Raw genomic sequence first — 17377 nt, forward strand, 5'->3', positions numbered from 1 at the left:
AAAGTCCCATTTTTGACTGCAAAAATGACTTTTGATGACCTCTAAAAAATCAAGGGTTAAAGTTAGAGAAAAAATAAAAGTGGTTTTTAACATCATTCATATGCATCTTTTTGGGATATGAGTTTCAAAAAAATTAAAAATGGTCGAGCGCCCTCATCCATTGAATCTGTATGGAATGACCCTTTAATGTTTGTCTAAGGTTGTTTATATTTTTACTTTTTAACAAAAAAGTATTTATTTGTGTACTCTTCAATATGTTTTAAATTTTTTTAAAAGTAACTATAAAATTAATTTCACAGCTGATGATCATCAAGCTCTAATATGGGACATACAACAAATGCCAAGAGCTATTGAAGATCCAATACTAGCATATACGGCTGAAGGCGAAATTAATCAAATACAGTGGGCTTGCACGCAGCCTGACTGGATCGCTATCTGCTACAACAGTTGCCTTGAGATTCTTAGGGTATAGGAATCGTGATATTAGGAAATAATTGAATATTAAGGAATTTCGCGGAACAAATCACCTTTTGGCGTGTCGAAAGGTGACCTGTTTCACTTTTCCTTGCATTTAGTGTTTATGTTCTCTTCTAATTCACATCACACGTTTAGGAATCGGGTTGAAACTTGTTCTGATTATTTATTGCAGGGTGCATATACTCGATGAGCCTTTTTAAAAACTGAAATTTAAGATTTTTTTTTTCGTCTCAACTTTTATTCTCCTCTCACTGTTGTTATTTTACTTTTGCTTAATTGAAAATCCTATGCAGAATTAGATAAACGTAAATCCATGTGTGCTTACTGGTGCTGAAAACTGCTGGTGATAGATATGTACCATTTACAGTTGAACAGTTGGTTTTTTCTTTTACAAGACTGATGAAAAAAAAAAAAAAGAAAGAAAAGCTTTCATTGGTTTTCATTTTAATTTTTATAACCTTTTGCAACATCTTTTGAGTGATGCTTCAACCATTTAAAAAAAAGAAAATAAGATCTTAATTTATTGTTCTTTGGTGAAATATTAACTCTATTTTTTAATATTAATATTCATGATATTTTAAACTTTCTTTACATGGTAGACTTTTTAAAAGGATTTTCACTATTAAAAAAGAAACATTAAAGTTTTTCAACACAGTAAACTCATCAGAACTACTTTATGAACTTCATCATTTAGCAGATATTCATTTATTTTTTGAAATGTTGAAAGTTCTTAGTTGTGTAATTCTTGACTTATAAAATTTCAAATTCTTTAATACATTGTGCACATTATCTACAGCAGGTCTATTAGTAACATTCCGCCTCGGGAACACTAGAACTTACCATAGGAAATATTTTGTAACCATATAAATAATTTTAAGTTTCGTGTGCTGGTGCTAAAATTATGAAAATGACTGAATTTTATCCTCTAAATCTTTAAGGCTTTCAGAATATTTGAGTGGTGTTTATTGAACTTCTGCTTATCACATATTCTAATGCTTCATTAGAGTAATTTAGAATATTGTCATGATTTACTCAAGAGAGTATTCTGGATTTCATCTTCAAAGATTTTTTAGGGAGTCCAAAAAAAAAAATATATATATGTATATACGAGGGCAAATCAAAAGTTCTTTGCGCCTATTTTTTGTCTGCTAAAAAAAGATACAAGTATTTACAAATATACATAGCGTACTACGTATCTCACATTATTTATCCACATAGTCACTGCACCGGTTCAGACATTTGTCCCATCGCAGCACTAAATTAGAGATCTCCCTATACATGAAATACACCGCCAGCTCAGTCAATTCCAGCCGAGGACTGCAGTTTCGTGCTTATTAGCACTCATCAGCCCGGCATAGGAAAGTGACCGAGCTGGAGGTGGAAAACCTCTTATGGAAGCCAAGAGTGCCAAACAAACTGGTAGCTAATATAGAATTAGCACCGACCAGAGGAGTGACCGAAGCAATGGTTCGGTTCAACTCGAAGATTGAATTATTTATGTTTGTATGTATGATTGGGTTGAGTCAAAAATAAAAAATCTCAAAATTCACCAAGGATCCCCTTTAGTCCAGTCACATCTTCTTAGGACTTCATTAAATGGAGGCATTCACAAAAGAAAAAAAAAAAACACGCGCTAGCACTCCTTCGCGAAGTTGGCAGTGAAAATACAATCGTTTGTTTAAAATGTCGATACATGTCAAAATAACAAATTTTTCTGCGTAAGATGAAAGTTGTTCGGAGCTTTTAAGTTAACTAGAACTACTGGAGTTGTTTAGTCTCGAGTTCAATTGGTCAATTAAATCAAAAACTATGTTCAGTAAGTTACCGCCCTATAGCCAGGGCTAAGGCTGAAATACATGAAATACATTGCCAGCTTAGTCAATTCAAGCCGAGGACTGCACTTTCCTGCTTATTAGCACTCATCAGCCCGGCATAGGAGTGACTGAGCTGGAGGTGGAAAACCTCTTAAGGAAGCCTAGAGTACCAAACAAACTGGTAGCTAATACAGAATTAACACTGACCAGACGAGTGACCGAAACAATGGTTCGGTTCAACTCGAATATTGCAGGCAAGGCAGGTATATTCAGCAAGTTACCGCCCTAAAGTCAGGGCTAAGGCAGAAATACATGAAATACACTGCCAGCTGAGTCTTATTGACTGAGCTGGTGGTGTATTTCATGTATTTCTGCCTTAGCCCTGGCTATAGGGCGGTAATTTACTGAATAGAGAACTCCCTGTCGTAGAATTCTGCCGGCTGCCTGTGGAATCACCGTCGGATCACGATCTTGGCTTCTGTCCTGCCAGAAACTTTTTCAGTAGACTGAAATTGTAAAAAATCACTGAGGGGAAGGTCTTGACTGCAGTGCATTTCCCTGTGAACTCCTATGGGCTTTTGTCCCTTGCTCTGTACAAAACAAATAACACTTTGCTGCTCATAAACTGTGGGCGTCAGAAGAACAACTGTCATTTTAAATGACTGATAGCAGCTCCGCTCTTCCAAGCAAATACGGCTGGTAGGGTTCAAGGAACTCACTGTTGGGAATGTATATGTTTGCTCTGTATTCATAGCCATATTGTGGCTAAAAAAAATAGGCGCAAAGATTTTTGATTAGCCCATATATATATATATATATATATATATATATATATATATATATATATATATAAATATATATATTTGTTGAAATTCCATGAAAGTTCATTAATTAGAAAATTGAGATATGCACCCTGTTATTATGGAACTGAGTTTTAAGCTTATATAACAGGGGCTTCCAAAGCTCGGCTCAAGGGACTATATTCTGCCTGCCGCAAAGCCTTTTGAGGAAATAACTTGCAGCATTAAATTTCATCTGTGAATCCAAGAAAAAGGGTTCCAAATGCTGTTCACTATTGAATACCATATTTTAATCACTTTGAGAAGCACTTCTAGAATTCACTGGAAATAGTTGAGGCTCTCAACGCCAGAGCTTGACGTGGACATTGTTTTTGGTCACTGCAAACCAAAAACATTAGGGCAATTTCGAGGAATTTGATGTTTTAATTGTGCACAAAACACCTTAAAGAGACTCCAAATATGTAATATCCTTGTTTCACTGTGTGAAGAACATGGACACTACTTCTATATGATACAATTAAATTTTTAAAGTTTTTCAGAAACAATATTTAAATGTAATTTTTCTCTCTGTAACATAGGTACCTCATAAGATATATCCGTTATTAAAACAGAAAATGAAATTTAAATACAGTCGAACTCTCTTGTATCGAGTTCTGTTTCAAAGAGAACTTGGATTTAGCGAGGAAATTCAAAAAAAAAAAAAAAAAAGTTGATTGGTATGATGTTCAGTCTACGGGAACAAAACTTGCTTTTAACGAGCAAACCCGGCTTAAAGCGAGCAATATTTTTGTAGTTCATAAAATATCTGTAGATTTCCTCCTCAGAGAAGATTATTCTATTTTTGGAAAAATTCAAATAACATTTTGAATTCAACCGAAAGTTAGAGATAATACATGAATCATGAGAGCAAGTGATGACACAGCCCTCTTCTTGAGGAGTTCTTAAAATTGTATATTTGTTGAAGAGAATGTTATCGCTTCTGTGGTATACTTCCGAGGATATTGTAGCTGAAAGTCAAGAGAGAGAAAAAATGAAACTGGCGGGGGGGGGGGGGGGGCACCATAATGACAAATGTGAAGAATATGAAGTTAAAAAGCCCTCGACATACTTGGCTTCCTAAAGTGGACAAAAACTTCAAACTGCCACAAATGACGATGTTTTTTGGATGCTAAGTTGGACTGTAATATTTTTTTTTAATTAAAAGAAACATATTACATAACATGGAAGTAGAGTGCATGTTCTTCATGAAGTTCATGCTGGGAAACAAGGATGCAAGGGCGCATATATAGGGGGACATAGAAATTAGAACTTTCTTGCTTTTAGTACTTTTTTCTTTGCAAAAATGTAAAGACATTTGTTCTCCAGCTATTAATGGATAAGTAATTAAAAATGTCAAATTTTAATGACTATAATCTGTCCTGAAATCTGCTTCCATGGTGAAAATATCTGAGCCCCCCCCCCCCCTTACAATTTTGCGTATGGGCGCCCATGCAAGGATGTAACATATTTGGAATCTTTAAAGGGTGTTTTGTGCCGCAAATGATATTTTTATCAAAATGGAATTACCTCTTAATAGTTTTCTACTGACTGTTTCATATTGTTTCATTTTGTAATTTATATTCATTACAATGATCCAGTTTCCTATCCCCCGATGAATCAATTTTGCGATAGCTATATTGCAGCCCGCCACTACACTTTCGGTTCCATGTGTGTCTCTCAAACACTTAGTAGCTGGAAAACCCTGTTATATAACTTTCAAATTTATTAAATTATTGTTTGATGTATACAGTACAGTAGACTTGTTTTTGTGTGTGATTTTAAAAAAAAAGTCTGAATCAGAAATGAAGATCAAAATATTTTTGTACATAATTATGTTTATTTTGTTAAATTTTCTTCTCTGAAAGAAAAGCTGTGTGAGATCTAAGACTGCAAATGTTTTGGCTTTGTTAGTAAAAGTACTAATTGAGGTGTAAGTTATGTAACGAAAAGTTATGAAATGTAACAATTGTAACATTGAGTAATTTTCTATTATTATCAACTGTAAATATTAGAATTGTAAATATATAGTAATTTTTGCTAATACATTTTTGTCGGTGCAAAAAAAATGAGTCATTTCGAAGAATCTCTAGTCTTTTTGCAGCTTTCTTTTAGCTGTGTGTGTCACTATATAACTGAATTACATTATGAAAGTGTTCGAATGATTTTTTACGTGTTTGTATTTGAAGTTATGAAATACACGATGAGAAAAGTAATTAGTGTAGTGATGTATAAATCTCATTTTGATAAACAATTTTTCATATTCTATGTAAGAGCCAAACACTTATGAAATGGATGTAAAAAATGTATATACTTAATTGTAGAGTTAAATGAATCATAAAAAAAATACATTTTTGTAAAATAAAAATAAGTGATATAAATGTAAAATAATGATATATTTAATGTGATGATTGTGTTTTGTGTGTTAATTGATTCTTATGTCAAGTTTCAGAATGTTTTAAATCATAATTTAAGTTTTTGTTATATATGCCTCTTAACTCCTCATAAAGAGTTCGCCTTGAAATATGGTTACCGTTTCACAATAAACAAATAGACATTCCTTGCAGTAATGCTTTATGATTGAACGACTCCTAATTTTGCTACTTAATTTCTTGCTATGTTCATAGTAAAACCTTTTACTGAGGATATTAGTTGTTGCAGGGCCTGATTACCACACAGGCCTACTAGGCCTGGGGCCCCCTCTTCCTAAGGGGCCCCAAATTATTTAAAAGAATTATGCATAGCATTACAACTATACGAAAAATACACACATTTTTAAAATAATAGCTTTCAGAGATCCTCAAATTATTGTGGGCCTTGGGCCTCATTTTTGGTTAGTCGGGCTTTGAGTTGTTGAGCTTCATAGAATATTTCTCTCCTTTTTCAATCTTTTGATCTTAAATATTATCTTCTAATCTTAATTTCCCCTCTTTCTGGATTGTAAACATTCTCCTCCATAGTTGCACTCCATCATCAAGAAATCACTGCTTACAGTGGAAACTGTACAAACATCTAATCTTTAAAAAAAAAAACTGAACGGATTTCTAAACTGAAATCTGTTTACCTCTTAACAGTAACTGATGTGTTGAGTAGTTTTATTATTGGGCAACTGTATGTTATGATAAGCATCTGTTCTCAGTATAACTATTCAACTAGATTTTTTTCTCTTCATCTTGAAGATTAATAACCCCATCTTTGTGTTATCACTCTTTCATTTCATTTCAATCATGTTTTCTTTTTCGTTCTTCTTTTTTTTTTTGAGAAAATGAGATAATTTCCTGTATACGCAGGAAAATACAGGTGCTTGATTTTATTTATTAGATTTCTGTAAAAAACCACTGCCAGTTGAAAATTCTCTTTGACAAAAAATGCTTGCTTACTTGTTTCTTTCTTTCTTTCTTTCTTTCTTTTTTTTTTTGCAACAGCCTAAAATTTTTTCATTCCTGTTTTCAGCTGTAAATAAAAAAAAGAGATAAATGATTTCTTTTTTATTTTCTTTTTATAAATACATTAAAAGATATAAATTGTATGTAGTTGGAATTTTGGTGGTTTGATTTCAGTCTGCACAAAAGTGTTCCAGCAGCAATGAATAATAATTGTTTAAATGAATACGTTAATGAATACACATGGCAAATTTTACAAGACAACTTACCTGCTAGTTCATCTTCCCGTTTTTAAGCTGTAATAAGTTAATATGTGTTCTTTGAAAAAGTTTTATTTGTTCTGTTAATTTATTGTTTCATTTTATTTTATTTTGTTTTGAATAATCATATGTATCGCATGTTTGTTTGTTGGAAACTTAGCCAACTTTTATATCATTGTCTCACAATTATGAAAGCATTTACCGTGCTCTTAAATTATTTGGACGCTTTTTACATTTTAGTGTTTCTTATTAATACCTGTAAATAAATGCTTGTAGATGTCATATTATTAATTAGTGATTTATCATCAACATATTTGCATTTATTTATTTTTTCCAAATGTGGAGATTAACTTATGTTTCATTATTTGCCCTTTCAAAGAGCTGTCTATAAATGGTGTCATACCTTTTTTTTCAGCATTTTTGACCCCTTTCTCTTTGCCACATTTCATCTTTCTCCCGCCCCAGTTGAGGGAAAAAAAAAAAAAATCATTGCATCAAAATGCTGGAATTCAGATACATGTAATTAGTGCAACAAGCAATTTAGCATATGTCTTGCAGGATATGTCTTACTCAGGGTTCGAAAATATCATGATATTTTCGAAAATATCCCATATTTTGATATACAGTGGAGCATCAAAAATCCGCACAAATTGGGAGAAGTGGTTGTGCGGATTTTTGATTTTGCAGATTTCAGGTCACTAAGGAAATAGGTGGGAGTTGTACCTTTAAATTGGAAAAATAAAAACAACAAGGAATAAAAATATAATAGTTACAGTTATTTACATTATTTAATATATACAAGTTTACAAATCATTAGCTATTTACATTTTGAAAACATTTCAGAAATTGTAGCTTGTTTCATAATTTTTGATAGTTTAAGCTTAAGTCTTTTTTGTATGTTGTACAGCATTGAGAGTTCTTGCTCAGACACAATATCTTGTTGTTTTAAAAATTCCAAGTAGTATTCTCCTACCTGCACACCCTCCGAGATTAGAATTTTTTTAGATTCTGCCTCTCCTTCATCCTCATTATTTAAAAAATTAAGTTTTGGGGGAAATTGAAGCGGATTTTGGATGTTGGTGGATTTCAGGGTGGCGGATTTTTGATGCTCCACTGTATATCGGATAGTTTGATACGTATCCGATATTTTCAATCAACACAAACTAGTCTTTAAAATGGTAAATAAATCTTTAATCACTCTTAATTTTCTTATATTCTTTTTACAATATGTAGGCTTAAAAGTAATGTTTCTTTCATTATTTATATCTAATATTTTATTTTACTTTTTTTATCGATTTTAATGGAGTTAAATTTAGTATTAGATATCATACTCATTTTTCTTTATTTAAACAGTTATATAATTCAGAAATGAAAATATGCATTAGTCAGTACATAGTCATTAGACATTTTCTTTTTTTTTCTTCTGAACCACTTTTAATATTTGACTAGGCACGTTTAATCTGTATTAAAATTGCTACATTACTAATAATTTTATGAATATTATATAAAAAAGGAATATATTACTTTGTTATATTAATTATGTATTAATACATCATAAAAATATAATACATAACTTTTTGGTTATTTTTAATAATAAATGAACAATATTACTATGATGAATATAATTTTTTTATTGAAAATACCGTAGTTAAAAAAATAAATATCCAAAATATCATGATATATATATCTATTGACTGATATATATCGGCGAACCCTGGTCTTACTTGATGTTTTCATTTTTGGATTGTTTATTTTAATTATTTTCCTTTGTAATGAATCTTTTTTCACCTATTTTCTCCATGTAAATTTTGCATAGCAAATGAGTTTTAAATCCCACAATGACCGAATTCCAGATACAGCAATTTTCTAGGTAGTTGTAAAAGTATAACTAAATATTCCGTCTTTGATGTATTTGCTTTGCAATTGTTGACATTCACTTTAAGTATCAACTCTACAATTAACCAACTTAATTCTGATGAGAGTAGGCAATTCCAAATTCTGATAACTTTGCCCGTAGGCCAGAGCTTTATTACTGCTGATGTTTTGAACCAGTTTCCGAGAGTATACTGCAGTAAACTAAAAGTAACATATAAAAGTATTAGGCTTAACATTTCCTCCTATTAACTCTACCTTCTGATTTTCTCTCTCATGTTCTTTTCATAACAAGTATTGTAACAATACAGTTACTCAGGGTAACTTTGCACCATTTCAAATTTAATTTATTTGTTTTTAAAAAGAAAAAAGAAAAAAAAAGCCCATAAGGTCCCTCCAATCACGGCTGTAAAACAAGTTTTCTACTCTTTATTTTATTACATTTAATTTCATTTTAAATGCGTTTAATAATTATTATTTCTTAATTTTGGATAACCCTGCTATAGTTTTAAAAAATTTCTTTGGTTGCCAATAAATACAGTAAAGTTATTAAAATATAAATGAGGCAATAAAACTAGAGAAATAGTGGAGTAAAGTTTCCCTGAATGAAAGCAAATGTTTGTCTTTTTGAAATGAATGCATTTATTCTTCTTTTGAGAGAAGGATGGCGACTTGTGTTTTTGTGAATGTAAAATTCCTTGTATTATAAACTTTTAGACCTATTTGTATGTGTGTGTGTGTGCATTAGGACTTTTAGCGCAGTTATTTAAATATATATTACTTAATATAGATTGTGATCATTAAAAATTATTTACCTGTATACAACGTATCATTTTTTTTCTTGTTTGAATTAATTTTTCATTTGGCTCTGCTCGGTTTGCAATGCAACGTGTCAGTTGGAAAGGGAGGAACAACAGATATAAAGAAAAATACCTAAGACAGTCATAGCTAAAAGCTTATGAATGTATCTGTAAAAGTCCCTAAGCTGGTAAATGTCAGTATTAGCCGGTGAATCTTAACATTCACATACCAAAGACATTCTTCAGTTTCGGTCTCTCACGGTAACAAGAATGGGTCATTCTTCAAAAAGTGTAACTTTTCTGTCGCACACGCCTTTTACAGAAACATTTTTAAGAAACAATTCATTTGACAATGCTTTTTAATTTCATCAAAAATATATCCATTTAAACCTGGCAACAATTTTTTAATAATAAGTTTTATTTTAGTATATTTTTGGTTCACAACATGTGAATTCTCACCTCCGTGGCATGTCACACGCCTGGTGTGACTGTTTATGTTGCTTAATAACTAGTTTAATTAAAAGTATATACTTATTTCTTCATTATTCCTTTCACAAGTGCCTCAAATACTAATTGTTTAGTTATATTTATTTTTTTAATATTGTGTTTTAGTAGGATAAGGGGTCATGTCACAAATTCTCACCTCCGTTACCTAAACACAAAATGCCATTCCTGATTAACACGTGGCAGTTATTACATCAAATTTTATATTCTATGATACAAGGGAGCCCCCTTCTTTATTTTCAGCCATAGTTGAAGTTGTGTGATTTTTGTCGAAAAACAAGAAGATAGATTTTGCTTTAAAACAGGGTTGGCAAAAACCCGGGTTTTTTTAAAAAGCCCATGGACCCAGGGTTTTTTGGGTTTTTTTAAATAAAACCCAAAAAAACCCAACTAAAGTTGGGTTTTTTAAAAGAAATGTATTTTTTTTTTTTTTTTTTGTGTTTTTTTAGGGAAAATGTGGGGTACTTGTAGCATATTGTAGCATAAGTATTTGGACATGCAAAAATTATCTTTGGGTAAAATGCTGGAAAACTAGTTAAAATTCAGAGTTTTCTGAAAGAAAAGTATAAAAGACGAAAAAACCCAAGAATGTTAAAGTTTCAGATTTTTTTAATTTTCATTATTACCAATATTTAAGACAAAGTTACTTCTCGAGTGATAAAATCTATTGTTCGTTTTTAATTACTACATTTTTTTTTTTTTTTTGCATTTTACTTTATAGTATTTCATTTTGTTATGCAAAAATACTGTAGAACCTCAATTAGTTTAAATCCCTTTTTACTGAATTCCAGCTTAATCAAGACATTTCTTTGAATTTTATGTTGCCTGTTTTTCTATTTCTGTGTACAGGGTAAGAAATATTAAACTTTTTTGTAAAATAATGAAAATACTGTACCTGTTCTGTTTTCTGTAGACTGTTTGAAAAATCTGTTTATTTCTAAAAAAATTACCTTGTGTTTATTCGAGATTTGTGACGTGTTGGTTAGCAGAAAATAATTTACCTGAAAGCCTTTTAGCTAGATTAGTTTCCTCTGTACAATCTACAAATATTGAGAAAATCAGACGTGACAGGACTTGGTCAAGATAATTTGAGTTATTTATTGACCAGTTAAAGAAAAAAGTTAAATACATTTATTTAAAATCTTTGAAGTATATTTTTAATGCCGTTAAGAGTTAAGAAATACTATTAAAGTTCAAAATTCATTTTTTATGTTCATTGTCTGTGGTGAAGAACAAATAAAAAAGAAGTTTTAACTGTGAAAGTATAATAATTTTTTAAAAAACTTCTCAGAAAATTTTTAAAAAACCCAAAAGTGGGCTAAATAATGGGTTTTTTTAAATGGGTTTTTTCAAAAAAACCCATTGGGTCCAATTCGGCCAACCCTGCTTTAAAATCTTAGTGTGGTTATTCTGACTTCTCACCTCCGTGAACTTGAAATTCAGGGATGTAAATTAATGTAAAAAAAAAAGAAGTGAACATGTTTTCATATTCTTAACATGTACAGATTGTAGCAACAAAGGAAAAAAAATTCCTGAAAAATGTATCTATTAAGCCTATATTAATAGAAAATTCCTCACCTCCGTGACAGACCTTATCAATGTCATTATTTCTAGGTAAAAATAAATGATGGGGGGGGGGGGGGGGATGTACCAATAATAGGCATTCTACCAAAATTATAAGTTGCCAGTATATCCTCAAATTTACTAAATACTATTCTTTAACATACATTTGAAACTACTAATTAAGCCGTACTTTAATTAAGAGAGCTTTATATTATATTCCCACTAATCATTAAAATAGCTGATTGTTTGCACCAATTAACAAAATTACTACTTTGATATTAAATTGGCCTCCTTAGCTGGGCCATTGTTTATGGTTACTTCTAGTAAGGAACACTTTCATGTAAAAATGAAAAAAATAATAATAATTTGACCTCTTGAATTCAAATTATGTTTTTCGCAATCACGAGTGTGTGTGTGTGCGTGTGTATGTAGGCATGTGTGTTTATGTGTGTGTGGGGTTTGTGTGTAAGGGGTTATGTGTATGTGTATGTAGGCATATGTGTTTGTGTCTGTGTGCAGGTATGAGTGTGTGGGTAGGTGTGTAGGTGTCTGTATGTATGCGTGTGTGTATGTGTACGTGTGTGTCGGTGTATGTAATTGTGTAGTTGTGTGTGTGTGTAGGACATGGATGCAACCTGGAGACGGCTTTCGCTAGAGGAGCAGCATCCTGAGGAGCCGTTCGACGAGGGTGCTGGTGGGAAAATAAAATGATAATACATCAAAATAGTCAAGTGAGAACAATAAGAAATCTTGTTTGCTCAAAAAAAAAAAAGTTTCGGAATTGAAAAATATTTGCGTTCAAAAGTTACCTTTTCTGGAGAATGACCCATATACAAGCATGAGCTAACCACGATGGGACTCGATTGCAGCCGGAACAGACTCCTCCAGTGCTTCCAATATCAGCCCATATAAACCACTTTTTAATATTTTTTATACTTTGCTAGAACGCAGTAGTCTAAAAAAATAAGAAATAAATAAGTACAGTTTATTTGCTATCCTCGTAGATTTACTTTGAACACTTTCCAATAAGTTAATATCTTTCTTAAGCTAAGAGACAAGAAGACCAAAACTGAACACCATACTCCAAATGAGGTCTTAACAAATCTTCTGTATTAGGTAGAACATTCACCATTTTTAAATTTTTTTTAAAATCATTCTATTTAATTTATTTTCACATTAAAACTAGTGCACAGTATAGTGCATCCAGAGAAATGTTCTGCCGTGTGCAGGTAAACGGCAGTGTCTGCAAAAATGAGTTTTCGAGATATTTGAAGAAACGCGTTTTGGATTCAACACTAACAATAGGGAAATGTTGGAATTAGACGTCTTTTTCGCGCCTTTTTTTTAGCGGAAACCAAATAAGCGAGCTTATACAATAAAGATAACATGCAATAGATGACAAAAATGCAAAAAAATGAAAAATTTGCAGTTACTGCCCTTTACCTGCACACGGCAGTGTTGGTGAATGTAGTTCTGCTATAAGAGCGGTAACTGACTGCTTTTTGATTGTTGGGGTACTTGATTAGCATTTTTTAACCGAGGACACAAAATTACCCATTTGTCTAAGAATGTCTCATATCACATATACAGGGTTCGTCCCGGGCAACTAAAAAGAAGTAACGAATAAATATCTTTATGCTGAAAATTAAAATAATCGATTATCCAACGTTTCGAAGCACAAAAACTAAATTACTGCAGACATGTGTTTTGGTGTGAGAGTAAAACCTGTAAAGTTGATCACCCTTGTAAGTTGATTACCTGTCTACGTTGACCACCAATATGCACCAAATTGGGCGGAGAAACACATAAAAACCCTTTGTAAGTTGACCACTAAAGTACTGCACCGCAAGTGGTCAACTTACACGGGGCGGTCATTCCAAGCTCGTCAACTTTCGAGATCGAGATTCTCGCTCACGTGATTGGTTGTGACGTAGAAATGTCGTAAAGTTGTATTCTTATCTACTCGAACCTAGTCGCAAGCTAAGTTCGAGTAGATTAGACTACTACTTTGCGACATTTCTACGTCACAATCAATCACCTGAGCGAGAATCTCGATCTCGCAAGCTAACGAGCTTGGAATGACCGCCCAGGTTTCACTCAAAAGTTGACCAGCCTTGTAAGTTGATTACCTGTCTATGTTAACCACCAATACGCCAAATTTGGCTGAGAATCACATAACAAACCCTTTGTAAGTTGACCGCTAAAGTACTGCACCGCAAGTGGTCAACTTACGCAGGTTTCACTGTACTAGGAACACCTTTTTCAATGCAAAGAAGTGTGAACTTCTGGATGAAAAGTCATCCGAGAAAAGGATCTCAGATTTTCATTCAGAAGCTCACACTTCTTTGCATTCAAAAAGGTGTTCCTAGTAACACCGAAACACGTGTCTGCAGTAATTTAGTTTTTGTGCTTCAAAACGTTGGATAATTCATTATTTTAAAAAGAAGTACCTTGGTAACTAGAGACTTTCGGAACCCCTATTACTTCTTATAAACTTTGCTGCCACCTTTTTTTTTCTTTTCGCCTTAGGTTTTACAATTACTGTAGGTCTCTAAACTGCCGTGGGAAGGTAAAGCGCAGTAACTGCTAATTTTTCGTTTTCTTGCATTCTCATAATCTGTTGTACTTTTAGCTTTATTGTGCAAGCTTGCGTATTCAGTTTCCCTTGAAAATAAAACACGGAAAAAGCCGAATTCCGACATTTCCCGATCGTTAGTATGGAATCCAAAAAGAGTTTCTTCAAATACCTTGAAAACTTATTTATGTAGATACTGCCCTGTACCTTCCCACTCAGGTCCGGCTCCCGGGGTAGGGGACCACCGCCTAGGGCTGCAAATTTCATGATGGGGAAAAATGTGAGGCAATAAAAAAAAAATGAAAAACTCAAATTTACCTTAGTTTCTTTGCAGCTTAAATTGCAGCAATATATCAGAGAATGCTTGATGATTTAAAACATATATTTATATTATTACTAGCTGTACCCGACGCGCGTTGCTACGCCAACAACTATCAATCGGATTTTTTTCGAACTGGTCTATAAACATTCCCAGTACCAAAAATAACAAACGGTGAAAGGTTTCAGCCAAATCTGCAGGGTGGTTTTTGAGTTCATGGATGACATACAGACAAACATTCATTTTTATATACAGTGCCCGCCGCTTATTAAAATCACATTCGTTCTGGGGACATTTGATTTTATAAAGCGGCTGATTTTATTAACCGGCATAGCTACACTTAAAAAAATAAAAGGACTTAAAATTTAACTATTCTAAAAAGAATTGAATTACGGTTATTTATATTTTATTTTTAGTGTTTCAAAAGACAGTTGACATTTTGATGTAACATGCATGAGGGGTTTTTGTTTACAAAGGTCTGAAAATATTGGCTTATTTTTGTTTTATTAACAGAATTTGAAATACAGATTCAACATTAATTGAAAGTTCATATAAGATTATGAAAGTTTTATCATTACTTTCTCTTAGTTCTCAAGTGTATCGTATGACACCAAGCGGATTTTTTTTTTTTTTTTTTTTTTTTTTTGACATCTAAGAGAGGCAAATTTGGCACTTCAATTTCCTTATCTTCCGAAGCCAATTCCTCCACTTTTTGGTGCGACATTACTTCGGAATCTATTATGTCTGTTGCAATTTTTAACATTATTATAATTGTCATTTTAAATTTCTATCAAATACTTTCCAAATACTTGATTTCATAAAACGGCGATAGTGATTTTATTAAAAGATGGTTTTAACCCGCTTTGATATTGTAATGATTCTGTCCTTCCGGAATTGATTTCAAAAAGCGGCTGATTTTATAATCCAGTGATTTTATAAGTGGCGGGTACTGTATATAGAAGAGTAGGTGGCGACACTTGTCAACATCGCCCGGGGCAGCAAAACTTCTAGAGCTGGCCCCTTTCCCATGGCAGTGTATTAATGTAGGGGGGGGGGGGGGGCAAAGCGGGTAAATTAACGAAGAACGATCGAAAATGATAGTTTTTGGCTTTTATCGTAACAATTTTGGTTTTATTTCCTAGAAGGGATTGTGAACCTTGAAATAAAAAGTGATTCTTGCATTATTTCAAACCTAATATTTCTTTATTATCAAACACTTGAAAAACCTGCTTTGTCCTACCAGGGGGCCTAAAGCGAGTAAGCTTAACTAATTGTGATTTGGTTCATTTATCAGTCAAATATGAAATTATAAATTATTGAAACAACTGACTAGCCAACTGCAAATTATTAAAAAAATAATGATAATAGGTGAGATTTTCAATTTAAATTGGATAAGTATAAGTCAGCACATTTGTTTATAAAACATAAAGAAATAATTGAATAAATCGACAGACTAGTTAATTGTATCATAAAAATAATTTTTTTAAGTTATATTTATCCTATTTAAATAGAAAATCTAAGTCAATACATTTGCCAAAAAATGTAAAGAAAGCGGGCATACCCACTTCTCCCGAAAGCACGTTGTCAGTTCCAATAATTACAACCTTAAACTTAAAAAAAAATAATAATAAATAAAAACAGAATGATCATCGTAGTTTATAGGTGGATGGTGTCCGAATAACGTAATGTTATTGACAATTTAAAAAAATAAACTGGTCTTCGACTAATAACAAGTTACAAACCCTTATTTTTTTTTTTAGAAATATGCCATTTTTTTTTAATTTTGAGCCTGGCTACGCCATGCCGCTTTACCGCTGCTTCGCTTCGACTGATTGAAACTCGAGGTGCATTCGGGTAAACACGACATCCTTATGCATCTCCGCTTGCACACTATGCGGCGGCATACGAATGCTTACCCGCTTTGCCACCCTCCCCTAGATATCAGGGAGTGGATATTAGGGGAAGCTGCTGTACCCACGGACAAAATTTGCTTTTCAATTTTTGCTGGTATCTGGGAATAGATAATCGATCGGAAAAATTTTCTGGCAGAATCTGCAACTTATCATCTAATTTGGCAATTTTTGTGAGGTGAAACACTCAAAGCCTCCAGCTTCAAACAATTTTTCTTAAAAACCATTTTTTTTTTTGGTCCGTGGGTACAACACCTCATTCACCCCGCGGACAGGTGTCTTTGTACCCATGGACACACGAAAAAATAATATATAAGTAGGTCTGAGGAACTCAGTTATACTCAATCCATTTTCATAAGCCATTTTATATTGAAATACTTCAAACATCCATTAAAAATAAAATTAAATAAAATATCCAACAGAAATTAAACTTTGAAAATTAATCGAAGGTTTTTTCTTTCTTTCTTATTTTTTTTTTTAATTTTCCATAATTTTTAACATTAGTGAACTCTTTAAAAAAGTTATTACTTTTAAAAGAGTTAATGATGTTATGAATAATTAATAAGTTTTTAAACAAAAAATAATTAGATTCATCATATTATGATTCTCTATGTACCAACATAATAACCTCAATTTATATGCAAATTGAAACCTTTAACCAAAATATTAACCCATCACAAAAAAACTCACTTTAGATTAAACCAACAAAAATCTAGAAAAAAAGACTTCAAATGAAAACAGGTGGGATTGCCGGTCTGTAGATCCTACAACTGGGGAGGGGGGGGGGTTACTTCAACAGTATATCTTGAAGCCCTAATTCAAATTCATCATCATTCTTGAAAGTAAATTTCGGGCGTTGATGACAAGGCACCATTTTGAGGTACTTCACATTGTAAGAAGACTCACGTGTGACCCAAGGAGACTAAAAATTGCCGTCCGTGGGTACACATGGTTATGTGTCCATGGGTACAAAGGTACGCCATTTTGGTTTTGCAAGGCAGTCACATCGACATGACCCCAGTTTTACAACATTAAAAATCAGAAACAAAACCTTCAAATATAGG

The 17377-nt window shown here is 32.5% G+C and overlaps 1 protein-coding gene across 1 annotated transcript in view; it reads left to right on the plus strand.

Moving 5' to 3' along the window:
* The window catches only part of LOC129227289 (DDB1- and CUL4-associated factor 7-like), a 30336-nt gene extending 29688 nt beyond the window's left edge, over window positions 1–648 (plus strand). Inside the window, exon 8 of the mRNA XM_054861828.1 lies at window positions 300–648. Within this exon, the coding sequence (XP_054717803.1) occupies window positions 300–472 (173 nt within the window). The 3' untranslated portion in view covers window positions 473–648. The remainder of the gene's footprint in view (window positions 1–299) is intronic.
* The last annotated feature ends 16729 nt before the right edge of the window (window positions 649–17377 follow it).

Source organism: Uloborus diversus, chromosome 1 (genome assembly GCF_026930045.1).
Source record: "Uloborus diversus isolate 005 chromosome 1, Udiv.v.3.1, whole genome shotgun sequence".
Classification (NCBI taxonomy): Eukaryota; Metazoa; Arthropoda; class Arachnida; order Araneae; family Uloboridae; genus Uloborus; species Uloborus diversus.